General features: G+C 36.5%; 1 protein-coding gene across 20 annotated transcripts in view; it reads left to right on the top strand.

Moving 5' to 3' along the window:
* Positions 1–13,696, top strand: part of LOC308188484 (rho GTPase-activating protein 8-like) — an 81,578-nt gene that overhangs the window by 34,441 nt on the left and 33,441 nt on the right. For 19 of the 20 annotated variants that reach the window (XM_080577575.1, XM_080577581.1, XM_080577584.1 and 16 more), the window contains 4 exons: positions 1,983–2,114; positions 5,144–5,230; positions 8,161–8,259; positions 9,375–9,485. In XM_080577575.1, coding sequence (XP_080433701.1) covers positions 1,983–2,114; positions 5,144–5,230; positions 8,161–8,259; positions 9,375–9,485 — 429 coding nt within the window. The remainder of the gene's footprint in view (positions 1–1,982; positions 2,115–5,143; positions 5,231–8,160; positions 8,260–9,374; positions 9,486–13,696) is intronic. The other variant, XM_080577583.1, reaches the window with a different exon arrangement.

The following is a 13,696-nucleotide window of genomic DNA, read 5'->3' as shown; positions in this document are numbered from 1 at the left end:
ATCACCCTTGTGAAGGACAGAAGTGTTCTTATCTCAACTTTTGAGAAGCAGAGAGGAGTGTTTGAGACCATGTTACTTCATTTGTGTGCTCATCACACCTAGCATATCTCCACAGCCTTAAGCCAAAGCTTGCTGTGTAACACATGGGGAGCGTTAGCACCTAAGAATAAGAGCCACGCCAGTCAGCACCTAACCTGGAGGAGTTACCTGCACAGATTAATAGGAAATGCCAAAGAAAGGAGTGTGACAATCCACATTATCAGATCTAAAAACCTTCCTCAGTTCTGCAGGGAGGCACCTTGATGAAACTAGGATTTCCAGCCCTAGGACTCTTCTGGACTTGAACACTTAAATGTTTTTCTGTGTCTGAGCCTACATCAAATTCGCTTTGGAAGTCTGTGCTAAGAGAGAGAACTGAAGGCAAATGTCTGAATGTGAAGCTGCCAATGTAACTATCAAGTGATCTGTTAGAGTAGATCACTTGATAGTAGTTAGCCTAAGATGTTGAATTTTGAGGAAAAAAATATGGAGTAGATCCAGATTGGCAGGTGTTTTGTGATTAAATCACTCAGAGAATTGATTTGGTAAAGCTTTTATAATGTCCCTCTAATTCTGTTACAGGCATAGAACAGGTAATTGTACAGAAACATTGTTTATTTTATGCCCACAAAGCTCTCGATTATTTTTAGAAGTACAGGCTTTCTGTATGCAATGTGGCAAGGAATTTGCATACTATAAAATAAAACATGAGGCTCTCTTTATGTAAGAGTATCTGTTTAGGTATATTTTTATTTCAGACTCTTTTTTCAGACTCTTTTCTTTATTTTTTTCCAAGTCTTGAACAACTGTTACCACTACTTCCATTAAAATACCATTTAATACTCAAGTCAGGGATCAAAACAGCACTATATTAATTGAAGTGGCATTCCTTGTCCCAGACTATTCTCACTCTTAAGATTTACAGTATGATGGGCGAATAATTAGATCAGTAAGACTGTGGGATTGCAGTGTAGCAGTGAAGTTATCTGCTTTTGCATAGGTGAATACTCAGTGTCCTTCATACTTGCAAATAGCCACAGCCTAATAAATGTCACTGGCAACTATTTTGTTGAATGAAAAAGGCTTACATGCAGTTAAGAATGATACCTGGGGCTCTGTTGCAGAATAATAAGGTAGCATTGAGAATGACTTGAGAAAGTTCAAATCTGACACAGCAAGAAATGAGGCCAGATTGTACTCCTCCATCATTGCTTTATTTGAATCATTGAGCTGTGTAATAGACCATACAGTGTTTTCAATTGCAGGAGAAAGGGAAGACAAAAGCATCTTACGCTATACCATAAAAGAATTAATGTACAGAAATCTTCTTATAAAACATGCAGTATTATTTCAAGATGGGATAAGTAGTGTAGTGCTTTAAATTAGTTTTAAAGGAAATGATCTATGAATGTAGTCCCTATATCACAAACAGGGGAAAGGCAAACATATTCAAGAAAACAGTTTACAGTAACCAGTTGTAATTAGCAGTAATTAGGGTTAATGGATTTTTTTGAGAATTTAAAATGGTTTAAATTGAGAGGAAAAAAAAAAGACTTATTATTTTGAAAAGTAAAACTTGGCTAATAGAAAGGAATTTACAAAGACCAGAAAAACAGCAAAAATAGAAGTCACTGTCAGTTAAAATGCATCCTTTAAAGTATTTCTTGGAAAGCACAGTCCCATATTGTCTTCATCTTTTAGTGATTTGTGAACACCATCATTTTTGTAATTAATTATGTTCTTTTAAATTTCATGCTTTATACTGAGGTGGAATTATTGACAACACTGTCACTAAAGCAAGACGAACTTTTTTGATAAATACATTGAAGCAAGCATGAATCTGCAGTCATGAGTGTTCAGAGCAAAAATAGCACATTTAGTTCTCAGTTAAGAATCCCATCCAGTAAACTGTCTTAAAATTAAAATGTTCTCTTTCTTCTCAGGTACTTGAAGTATACTCTGGACCAGTATGTAGAGAATGATTATATGGTTGTCTACTTTCACTATGGCTTGAAGAGTCTGAATAAACCATCTCTGAAATGGTTACAAACTGCCTACAAAGAATTTGACAGAAAGTATGTCTCCAACATCTCGTTCTTTTGTGTAATGTCTGTAGCTAACTTCTGTGAAGGAAGCATATTTATCCCGATCCACCCGCAGCTAGCTGTTGAGTTTATTTTGCCATTGCAAATTTTTGTAATTATCTCAGTCTGTTGGTTCTCTTATAAATGTCTTCTGTAAAGTACTAACAAATGTCCTAGGTGCTGGAATGGTTATACAAATATATGAAAAGCCTTGGGATCAAGAACTGAGAGGCGCTGCCTTTCTGTGCACTATTTAACAAGAAGCCTGTGGCACCCCGTTAGCCATCATTCTCTATTATCTCACAGTTGTGTGTGAACCTTTAATCATCTTAAGGCTAGGGTCTATATGAAAAGGGAGAGATTAGTTTCTAACAGATCATTTCACACATCACTTGTGGCATTCATTGTTTGTTATATGTAAAGCCTGAAGGGACTGCGCTTTGTATATGCCTGTCCTTTGGAGCAACAATGGCTACTGCTGATGACTTCTTTTTTAGGGGGTTGGATGTGGTGTGGTCTAGGCCAAAGCTTCTCTATATATAGCATTTCAAAAGTGAAAACTAAATATCTGATGTTTATTCTCTGAAAATGAGTACTTATCAATGGAACTGTAAGTTCCTGTTGAAATGAGTTAGGCTTTTACTTGTTTGCAAGTTGTTACTTGTTTTACTTGGTTTTGTAAGTTGGCTTCAAGAGAGCAACATGACTGGAAGCAAGAACATACATAAATGGCTCTTTGCTGATAGTGGAAGTGTACAACTGTGTGTGTACTGGGGAGATGGTTTGTACATGTCTGATTTTTTCCATTTGGGAGCTGGAACAAGAAGTAAATCTCCAAAAAGACACTGTGAAAAAGATTACTGGGTGTTTCTAGACTAAGCTGGAATGTAAATACATGAGCATTTCACACTGCACACCACCCTGCTTTGAAAATGGAAGTTGAAATATGTACAAAAACACTTGGTTGTCTAGTGCCAGAGCTCAGTCTTTTGAATCTTACCCAGTAGCATTCTGAAACGCTAAAATCCGCTATGCAAGAAAATTATGTTGTGCATAGAGCTGCAGTGGGAAGGTGTCATCTGAAGCATCTAACTGCTTTCATGAGAGACTGCTCTTGGCTCAGCAACAGACCAAGAAAGCTTATTTTTTTTCTAGTAGGTTTCTGAATATGTTTACTAGAATGCATCTATTGCTTCTATAAATAGGGTAAGGGAGAATAAAGGCAAGGGATCTCCTGTATTTTGTATTTGGTGAAAGGTTTGGACTACAATACTGGTTTTTGCTGTACTCTGACGGTTCCTGAAAATAAATCACTGTAAGGAACTGGAAGCCTACCCTATTGTATTCTTTTTCTTATGAGACAATCCCAAACTAATTTACAGCAGTGCTATGGGGAGAGGCATTATGACGGGTAATATCTTCTTCAGTTTTGTTGCCTTCTGACCTGCGAATACCTCTGGTGTACAGTGTGACTGGGTTAGGCCAGAAATCTGTTTTCTCTGTTCTCCCATCCTAACCCAGAAAGCAGGACAACCAAAGAGGAACAGATAAAACCAGGTAGCTGGGAAAAAGCAGACAACTTTACACTCATCGTTTTATACACAATGAAGTTCTTAGCATACTGTCATTGAGAAGCTCACAGCGGTATTTACAGCACAACATAAATGTTCAGCTGTACTAGCCAGATGGGGGGGGGGCGGGGGGGGGAGTGGGAAGCACCTTTCAGACCTCTTCCATGCATGTGTTTTGGGGATCAAATAAAAGAAAGAAAAGAAGAAAGTACAAAGGAAGATAGTAATTAGCTAGCATCATGAAAGTAAATGTTTAACTGGAATAGTTTCAAAAGAATAGGTCTTGTTTTTAAGCAGAAGCTCACTGAAGTCTTTTGGGCATTTAATTACAGCTCAGGAAAATGTGAAGTATGTAAACTTCCATAGATGTAATGGCTTATGACCGCTGCTTCACGATGCAAAAAAGGCTTAAAATATAAACATCAGTAAAACACCTTAGATGCTCTGCTTATTAGTTTTTATCATTGAATTTGAATTCTTATCCACAGTGGTGCCTGTTGCACAGGAGGATAGTTCTTGCTTGTGTAAGATACTGGCTTTGTAAAAACAATGCTATTTTTATTCAAAGATATATGGGCCCAGTTAAAACCCAAAAGGAAAAGCTGTTGTAACTGCTGACTTGGACCCTTTTTTCCTCTTACCATAACCCATTACATGAAGATTTTTCTTAATAGTTAATGATTGTTTTTTTAGCAATGAATGGTGAACACCGAGGAGGCTTCCCTACTGGGAATAAAACTTAGCAATCTATAAGAAACAGTTTATATAGAAAAGCAGGGTATTTGATTATGTGTTTTCTCAATTTCATTTTGCACTAAGATTGAATAAAATCAGAGTCTTTTTGTGCAGCCTGGTTTCCATTTCAGTTTCAGCCTACTAGGATCTGTTGAGTACCATGATATAACACTGTAAAATCAGGCAATGCTGTAATAAAGTCTTTTGTTTTAAATGAAGGGACCATCTGATATAAAACAATGTGTAATTTGTGTCAACTTTGGTAATAATGACCAAAGCAAGACAAAAGTAGTAAGAAAGAAAAAGATTAGATGTAGATTTTACATCTGAAAATTTAGAAAATTTCTCCAGTGTGAAACTCTTTTAAGAAGAAAATAATGGGAAATGAAGGAAAGTCAGTTTCTATGACTCTTCCTTTTCTTCTCAATTTTTTTCAAGTTGCCACTTCTCTCATAATTTCCCTTCCGCTCTCCAGTTATTAAGCTCTCAAGACAACAGACATTGTTTAGGAATGTTATACTATTGTATCATCAAAACTGACCTTTTATTTATTTATTTATTCATTCATTTTATATTGAGTATCTTCTGAATTAGGTCTTTTTAAGAATGCTGTATGATATTGCTGTAATAATAGCTTTCATTCAGTTGTATCTATTCAATTCTACAGTCTGTGATATTGAAAAATGTTCTAACAATTTCATTTTCTTCTACTAGGTATAAGAAAAATCTTAAAGCACTGTATGTTGTACATCCAACGAACTTCATAAAAATTCTGTGGAATATTTTTAAACCTCTTATAAGGTACTTGCCAGCTTATTCAACACATTTTCCTGTTTATTTAAGGATGATTTGTTCTCTAATAATTCGCTCTTAAAAAGCTTGAAGTAAAATATGTCAGGTAACAGCACAACACCCATTTAAATTGCCTTGAACTACTGTGTCAGGTGAGTTTAAGCTTGGTTATGAATAATAGGGTAGAGGATTTTTTCTTTCTAAGAAAAGGCAGTCTCGATATGTAGTAGGTTCATTGGTATGTTAAAGTAAACACCCCTTTAAAACGTAATTGTTCTGTGGCCCATGAATGACTTTTTTGTCCTGTTTAACAGTACTTAGCACAAGAGAACTGGGTCACTGACTGGAGTTACTGGGTTGTATGGTAAAGCAGATAATGAATGCTTAACCTTTGATCTGATCTCAAATGCTGGGATGAATAGGAATGATGCTACTCGTGTGTTCAAAGTTAATAGATAAGCCCTGAAGTACCCATAAGAATTGGAGATGGAGGGTATAATGTTGAATATATTTTACTGGTGGATTCTTTTACTTTGCGTAGTAGAAACCGATGGTAGTAGCTACATGGAACCAGCAACAATGGGTGGATACTGATAAGTGCTAAGTTGGTTGGGATTTCTTAAGATTTTGCTCCTGAACTTCTGTCACTTTCAAATTCTAACATTTTGCAAAATATATTATGAATGTCCTCATGGTTAAAGGAATAAAGCAACTTATCTCGAGAAACTATAACGAACGAACTACTGATGTCTGTTATGGCAGCAAGTTATTTAATTATAAAGGGGAAATCTAAATTCTAGACAGAACGGAACATGCAAGAAGCGTGTGAAAATAAAAAAATAATTACAGCTTGAAATCATTCTGGAATCTGTTGTTCTTGAAACAAGAAGAATTACTGTAGATACTTATTTTGACTGGCAGTGAAATAAATGCCAGAGATCCAGGACAGAGACCACTGGTGAGCAAAGTGTGACAGAAGTAGGAAATGTCAGAAGTTTTAAGGAAACAGAAACATTCTTAATCTGTATTAAAAGACTCAGACATGGCCAACTTCTTTCTCAGAGGCAGCTGAGAATGATTTGTGGAGTATCGAGAAGTCAGCTTCAGGCCTAAGATGTCAAGCCAGGCATTGTGTGGTTAAGGAACAAAGCTTAGTGGGGAAGGAAAGCTGTTGTCTGGGTGTACTCAGTGATCATACCACAGCATGGAACCAGTACTGGCTCCAGGATTTGGCTGCATACTTTTATAACCCTCCTTGCACTTCAAATTTTTGACAGGAATAACATACCTTGGGTGTTAATGCACTCAGTGGACCCACAGGTGGATAACCACCGTGTTATTTGTCTAGAATAATAATTGGCTGATAATACTTAGAAAATAAGAAGTTAGTTTACTTTTCAAGTATTCATTTTCTCTGGATATTAAGATGATAAATAAAATTAATACTTTTTTTTGTTTTCTTACAAAAGTATGTTACACTGATACACTGGCATTAAAATCCTTGTTTATTTTGGATGTGAAAATGAGTGATACTGATAAACTTAAGCATTTGTATCTGGCATAGAAAATTCAAACCAGAACTTGTAACCTTAGATGCATGATCATCTTGCTGAACACCCTGCTTTCGTCGGGATTGGGTATTCTTGGTTGTACTCAACTTTTACCACTGTATACCTGGATAATTGTTTTGACTCTGATCTGGTAATACTCTACTCGTTAAAAACAAAGCAACCAACCAAACAAAACAACACCACATGACCAACAAAAATTTGTACACTGGGGATAATAATAATGATTGTTATGACCTGTCATATGTCATAATTACTATGTCATAATAATACTAAGTATTATGAGAAAATAATTGAAAGTATGAGTAAACTCTGAAAAGTCCCTAAGTCACTTACAGAGAATTCTTTGTTAGCCCTTACTTATATTTTTGAAATCACAGGCCAAAAAAAAAATAATGCTTGGAAAAAAGACAAGCTGAAAAGCTCTGAAGTTGTACACACAGGGACAGATAGCTATCAGAGTTACAAAATCACTTGTCTGCTAGCAAAATTTTGCACTTTGCAATTAAAAGCTCCTAAAATTCTGAAGGAACTTGCATTTGTACCATCTCCCACTAGAGGGAGAGTGTGTATATATGTTTGACAGTTCAATGATAAATTCATTACTGTGAGAGAATTTTTCTCCAGTTTTGTTATCAAAGTAACATGCAGCAAAGTACGGTTTTTATCGTAAACACCTACTACTTTTCTTGACAATTCATTACAGGACAGATATTTTGTATTGCAGAAAAATTTGAAATTATTTTGGATCACCTGTAACTGAAACTCAAGACCTAACTACTGATAGTTGGTACTTCAAATTTGAAAGTCTGTTTTGTGCAATTTGTCAAAAGAGCCTTATTATTCAAGTTGTTTCCTAGAAGCTATGCAGCCCTTTCCAAAACAGATACATAATGATGGCCCAGCACTTCAAGGGTATACACTGTCCACTCTTTGAAAGTCTTGCCCGTCACTTACTACTTTTTGTTTTTGTCTACAGTCCCATTATTTTGTCTTTTGGTAGGGAGGAATACCTAAATAACACCAACGTGGTCTGTTGGCCACCTAAAAGAAGTTAACAGTTCTGTTAGCAAGCCTTGTAATGCTATGTGAAAGCTGTTTTTCAGTGTAGTTTAAAGCAGTGTTTTTCATATCTATGCAAATCACAAAACATTCAGATGGAAGTCAGTTATTTTTATTCAAATCAGACTCTCAGGCATGCACTGTATATGTTTGATCATATGAAATGAAATACATCTTATGTCTCCTACTGCTTCAATTACAGTCTAATTTTGAGTTGCATCAGCACTTACATTTTTGTAATGGAAACTAAACCCTTCATAAATGTTCCTCTCATGCTGATTTTTATACTTCTTTGCAATTTTTTTTTAGCCATAAGTTTGGGAAAAAAATCACCTATTTGAACTATTTAAGTGACCTGAGAGAACATCTCAAATATGACCAGCTTAATATTCCTCAAGAAGTCATCCAGTAAGTGGCAAGTTTCAAATACTTGGTCTCACCTTTTAACAGGTAGGGTTGTGTCATGTTCATTGTATTCCAAGCAGAATCTAATCCTATTTCTTCAATGATTCAAAGTCTAATTTACCTATCTGTGCTTGGCTGGATTTAATTCTGAAAGCTGCATTGTCATGAAAGACATGCTAAAGTTTTTCACGTTTACAGAGGAGAACCCTATATAGTTTTCTACAGATCTGAAACATCTACATCTCAGTTTTGGAGCATTTTCTTCATATAATTGCAGCCTCTCTGTGAGCGTTAACAAAACCAATCCATATGTTGTTACTGCTTGTGAGTACCACGTAATGTTCATGGGCAAAAATAACAATCCTGACGTCTTTGCTTGCATATTGTAACAGATCAAGTGACTTCCTTTTGATAAGAGCATTCACAATCAGCAAAGAGTTGATTGATTTTAAACTTTATGGATACATCTATTGTTAGCAGATCCATTAGTTTTATGTTGTGTATGTATGTGTGTTAGGGAGGAGTAATGGAGAGGGAAAGAAAAAGACATGCAGAGGGTATACATGCCAAAATTGTCAAGTGCTGGTATTAGTGTCAATAACAGTATTTACAACTCAATGCTTTACATGGAAATGCTTTGATGTACTGACAGGAAGTGATTTTATGTCAGTGCTGAATGAAAGTAACTGGAAGCTTTGATTGTGACTGTTATTGATGACTGTTGTTTTTTTACACAGCTTTTTTGTAAATAGGGAATAACAGAAAGTACCTTACAGCTCTAAGGTTATAAATTGGGTTGCATGGCTTCAAAAGAGAGGGAAGTTATATTTTGTGTAGCAAATAGGCTTTAAATTATAATGTGTTCCTATTTTTTTATGTTAGTGCACTCCATTGGCTGAAGCGAAAAACTCTTCTGTGTCTTGCTTAAGGATTCTTCCGCAAATACTACTTAAAACATTCCCTAATTCTTACATTAAATTAAATGTAAATTCTGTAAGACCTGCAGCGTGTACACTATTGTCAGGAGTTTAGTATTTTGAACAAAAATGGTACCTCTTCGTACATGCAGTTCGTCAGCTGTGATGCAGAGAAAATCAATGATTTCTTGATTTTTGCAGACATGATGAAAATCTTCGGGCGAAACAGAAGGGAAAACTGCCACCTGTTGTTAAAATTCCTCCACCAAGACCACCTCTACCTACCCAGCAATTTGGAGTCAGCCTACAATAGTAAGCCATGAGATTTCTATAATACAAGATTTTTATATCCTGCAGCCTTCTATAATGTGCAAATTCACTGGACACAAAGTCAACAGATGTTTCATTTATTATATGTTTAGTTTCTCATCCTCTTTGAAAGCTGTAAAACTACAGAGCTAGGCAGTAGCTTTTATGAATCCAGGACAGGTCTTAGTCCCTGTGACAAACAGTAACAACAAGAACAAAAAAAAAAAAAAAAAAAAAAAAATCTTCTAACTTCCAACCATAGTCATTTCTGTCAGAGATATGGAAAACTATCTTCCTATGGCATCCTTCTCAAGAGCGGCTGACAAATACTGTTTGCATTCAATAAAAACAATTCAGTTTGTCTGATCCATGGACATTTGTCATATTTCTTCCCACCCCCAAGTCTGCTCTTCTGGTTCTAATGATTCAGCTTTAAATGAGATATAAAATATATATAATTTTCCCCTGGTTAAATGTTAAGCATCAGTCCTCTCTGGAAGGCCTGATATTAGAACAATCAATATCTATTGTGTAAGAGCTACTATGACATTAACTTTTATGATACTTCTTTAGAGTCTAACCTAACACTTTAAACGTGACTAACTCACTTTCCTAATTCAGAAAATATCTTTTAGGTGGGGTTCACTGGGTCATTAAGAAGGACAATGTTTTAAGCCACTGCTTCAGTAGTAAAGGTGGGACTGTTGGCTGGCATCAGGGCATGCTGTCACTTGCCTCCAGCCCAGCCTGGCTGCTCAAGCAGCTCTGTCTAACCTCTCACAGGCTTATGCGATCAGACAGCATGTTGTGTGCCACAATTACCACCTGCTACTGGTATTTTATTTCTCTTTGCCTGATCAGTGTCTCTGAACAGTGTGTTTGACTGAGTTGCACATCATGAGTGTGCAGGGGCTATCCTTCCTGACTCTGCTGCTTTCCAGTTGTGTTACCATCAGCAAACCACATCCTTCTTACATGCCTCAACCTTTGCAAGTATATAGAGGGTGGCTGCTTTAAAAAGAACTTTTCTGTGGAAGATCTGTCAGTGGAGAATCACTGAGAGAGGCATTACTATCATTTTTGGTCTGGAGAGTTCTACCACTCACTAAGGAGGCTCCTTGTGTGAGTTCAGTTCAGAGCACTCTGATGTCCAAAACTGAAGCATTGTGGATATTCATCGTTTGCCCACATTTGTCCAGATCACTTCTTGCAGAAGAGGTATTGCTGCATCACCATGTAGAAATTACAAATAAACAAATCCCCTACAATCTATAAATGAGTAGATGGACTGATTTTTATTGGATTTAAAAGGTCTTACCTGTTTTTTGAAAAGTAAAGCTGATGGAGGAGAGAGAATGATATGTGTTGAGAGCTTCTAAAATCCAAACCAAAAGAAAGTATTAGCTTTTATCTTGATGAATTAACTGCTTTTGCTGATTCCTTCTACTTTTATGATCTCTATAGTCTGTAATGTCAAAGTATCAGTGACCTCCCACCAAAGAGACAGGTCAGGTTGTTTCTGTTTTCTGAAGAGGGCTGCAGGGATAACCTGATTTTATTTTGTTTAGGTTTATGGGAATATATCTGCTACGTGCTGCCTATTTCATTATAGTCCAGTAGAAACTGTATTATCAGGGATGCTGCTGAGAGAAAGCTACTGTCATTAAAGGACTATTTCTCTGTGGAGGTTTTTTTTTTTTTTCTGTAGCTTAAGAAAAGGAACATTTAAGACCCATAGGCCTGAGGTTTTGCCAGTTTCTGTACTTTGGGATGATGATCTTTATTCAGGCAGCTAAAGGATGGTGAATGAGATTATCCAAAACCCTCATAGATGGCCTAATTTTGATCAGATATTTCACAATGGTATCCCAATGACTTCTGGCTATGGAGAGTGGTATACCCATCTCCTTTTGAACGTTTCTCCCTAAAAGCAGCAGGCAATGCTGTCTTAGGTAACACTTCCTCATTTAACTTTTTTCTCAGTTTGTATTTGTTAATGCATTTGTTTTTCATAGCTGTAATTAAAAATTAGAACAACAAAAAGTGACGAAGCAGTGGTTCAAGATCTCTCATTTTCATCCAGTGGGCAGGGGAAAAAATCCTGGTTTGGTAGAACAGCAAAACAAAACTGAAGGAAGTTTCCATCTAGACACTGAGAAATAACTGTTTGGGACCAGTGTCTCATCTTGGACTAATCTGTTAAATCACAAAGACATTTTTAACCTTGTAGAGTTGGATTTTCAAAATGACATCAGGCAACTGGGCATTTAAAAATCATGGAAAATCTGTGAGAGCTGTGAGTGTAATACTTGGAAATGTAATATATACTGAATTGGGTTTAATTTACGAGTTAGCTGAAGGACTTATTATCAGGTTAGTTCAAAACTTTTATTTCTTATGTTACCCTCCTCTGCTCATGATCCAAAATCTGAGTTTAAGTCTTCTTTTGATCTCTTTAACCCCTTAGTGTCAACTTATGCTCTATGTGGGGGCAAGAAACAAACACCAAGCTGACTTTATATCTTTAAAGTGCAAAATTATATTTATGTTGAATCCCAAAGGTGATTGTTTATGCAGAGAGGAAGAAAATAAACCTATAAATACATAGGTATCACTGAAGGAATATGTGATGACGTTTGAGGGGTATGGGCCACAGTTAGAAGTCACCATGTTACTCATGAGGAGTACATACAGGCAGAAAGCATTTTTGGTCATTTCAGCCATGTTATAGCTGCACACTCTCAGGCATTTTGATTGTGTCCCATAATTTAAGATCGCTATTTTAGATCTTTCCAATGTTTCAAAAATATGTGTATACTAGTTTTTTGTGTAATTCTGTTACTTGAAGTATGGAATTATAGAGGGATTTTCAGAAATTTTAGTCTGTTTTGAAGAGCTTTTCTGTGAATCAAGGTGCTGTTGTTGCATGATGCAATGAAATGAGTGGAGGTGTAGAGGGGAGCTCAGACTCAAGTGCAGAAGGAAGTCTGAACAGTCATAACTTTGTTTTTACTCTTCGATGCATGCGCTATGCTATCTCTATAGGCACAGATCAAGTGCATGCTACACATGCTATACGTGCAGAAAGGAAGACAGATTAGGTAGTTGCTCCCAGTTGCATCTGCCTGTGGTCCCAATTTTGTGAATGCCTATTAGCAGACCTGTGAAGGGACCCAGAATCTTGTGCTGGAGCAGACTTAATTAAAATAACCATTTTTAAAGCAAAAAAATTAATTATAATTAACCCTGTAATGCACTCAAACCTGTAAGTATTCCTGCACAGTATGCTTGAATCTTACGTAGAAGAGCAAGACAGCAAGGGTATGAGACTGGGCTTTGGGAGATCAGAGATCTGTTCTGGACTGAGTGACAGAAATTTATGTTATCCCAAGCCAAGTGTTCACATTGTGATTCAGCAAAGAATCCAACTTTATTTAAATGTAATTCTTTGTGATGTAGGTGTGCTTATCGTTAGGCAGAGACATGAAATAGAAACCTGCATCATCGTGAGCTCCTGTGAGTTACAGGGTCTTTGCAGCTAGAACTTAAGTCTGGTACCAAGTTGTGCTGAAGTTTCCATGGAAACTACTGTAATTCAAACAATGATAAATAAACTTGATAAAGGAAGTTAAATCATCAAGAGGTGGCTCATGGGATTTCTTAAAAAAATAAATGTGGGGAACCAAAAAGATTGGTGCTCTCCCTATTTAATTCTTTGTGCCCACATGTGGAGAGCAGACTTGCCCAGTTGGCTGAATGTCTTTCCAAGGATTTTTGATCTCCATCCTGGATTGCCTGGGTGCCAAATTCTCCTTGTTTCAGTCACTCAAAACACTTTTAAAGTTTTGAGCTCATGTTAAAAACTGTGATTTTCTTGAAATGTAAAATAACACAACTGAAACAAAAATCATCTTTGTGGGTATATCAGACAGAAAAGTCTTCCTGAGGAGGTTTAGCCCATACTTTATTTTTCAGTCATAATTTAATGGGAAAGCATGCTTCAGTTTGACAAGTATTTAAGAATGTTATCTCAGAGTTGGTGGGATATTTTGCATGTTTAGTGTTAATTATGTCTTCCCCTATCTTGCTAACTCAAGCTTCTCATGTGTAGAGAGAGTGAGCAGAATAACAACCATAATGAACCAGTTTAAAGGTTTCTGAAGCCTCATGCTATGTCTCCAGTAGAGGACAACAGCAGATGCTAGTAGGGAGCA

This window comes from Anser brachyrhynchus, assembly GCF_964034855.1.
Source record: "Anser brachyrhynchus genome assembly, chromosome: 1".
Taxonomy (NCBI): Eukaryota; Metazoa; Chordata; class Aves; order Anseriformes; family Anatidae; genus Anser; species Anser brachyrhynchus.
This window is presented reverse-complemented; position numbering and strand designations above follow the sequence as displayed.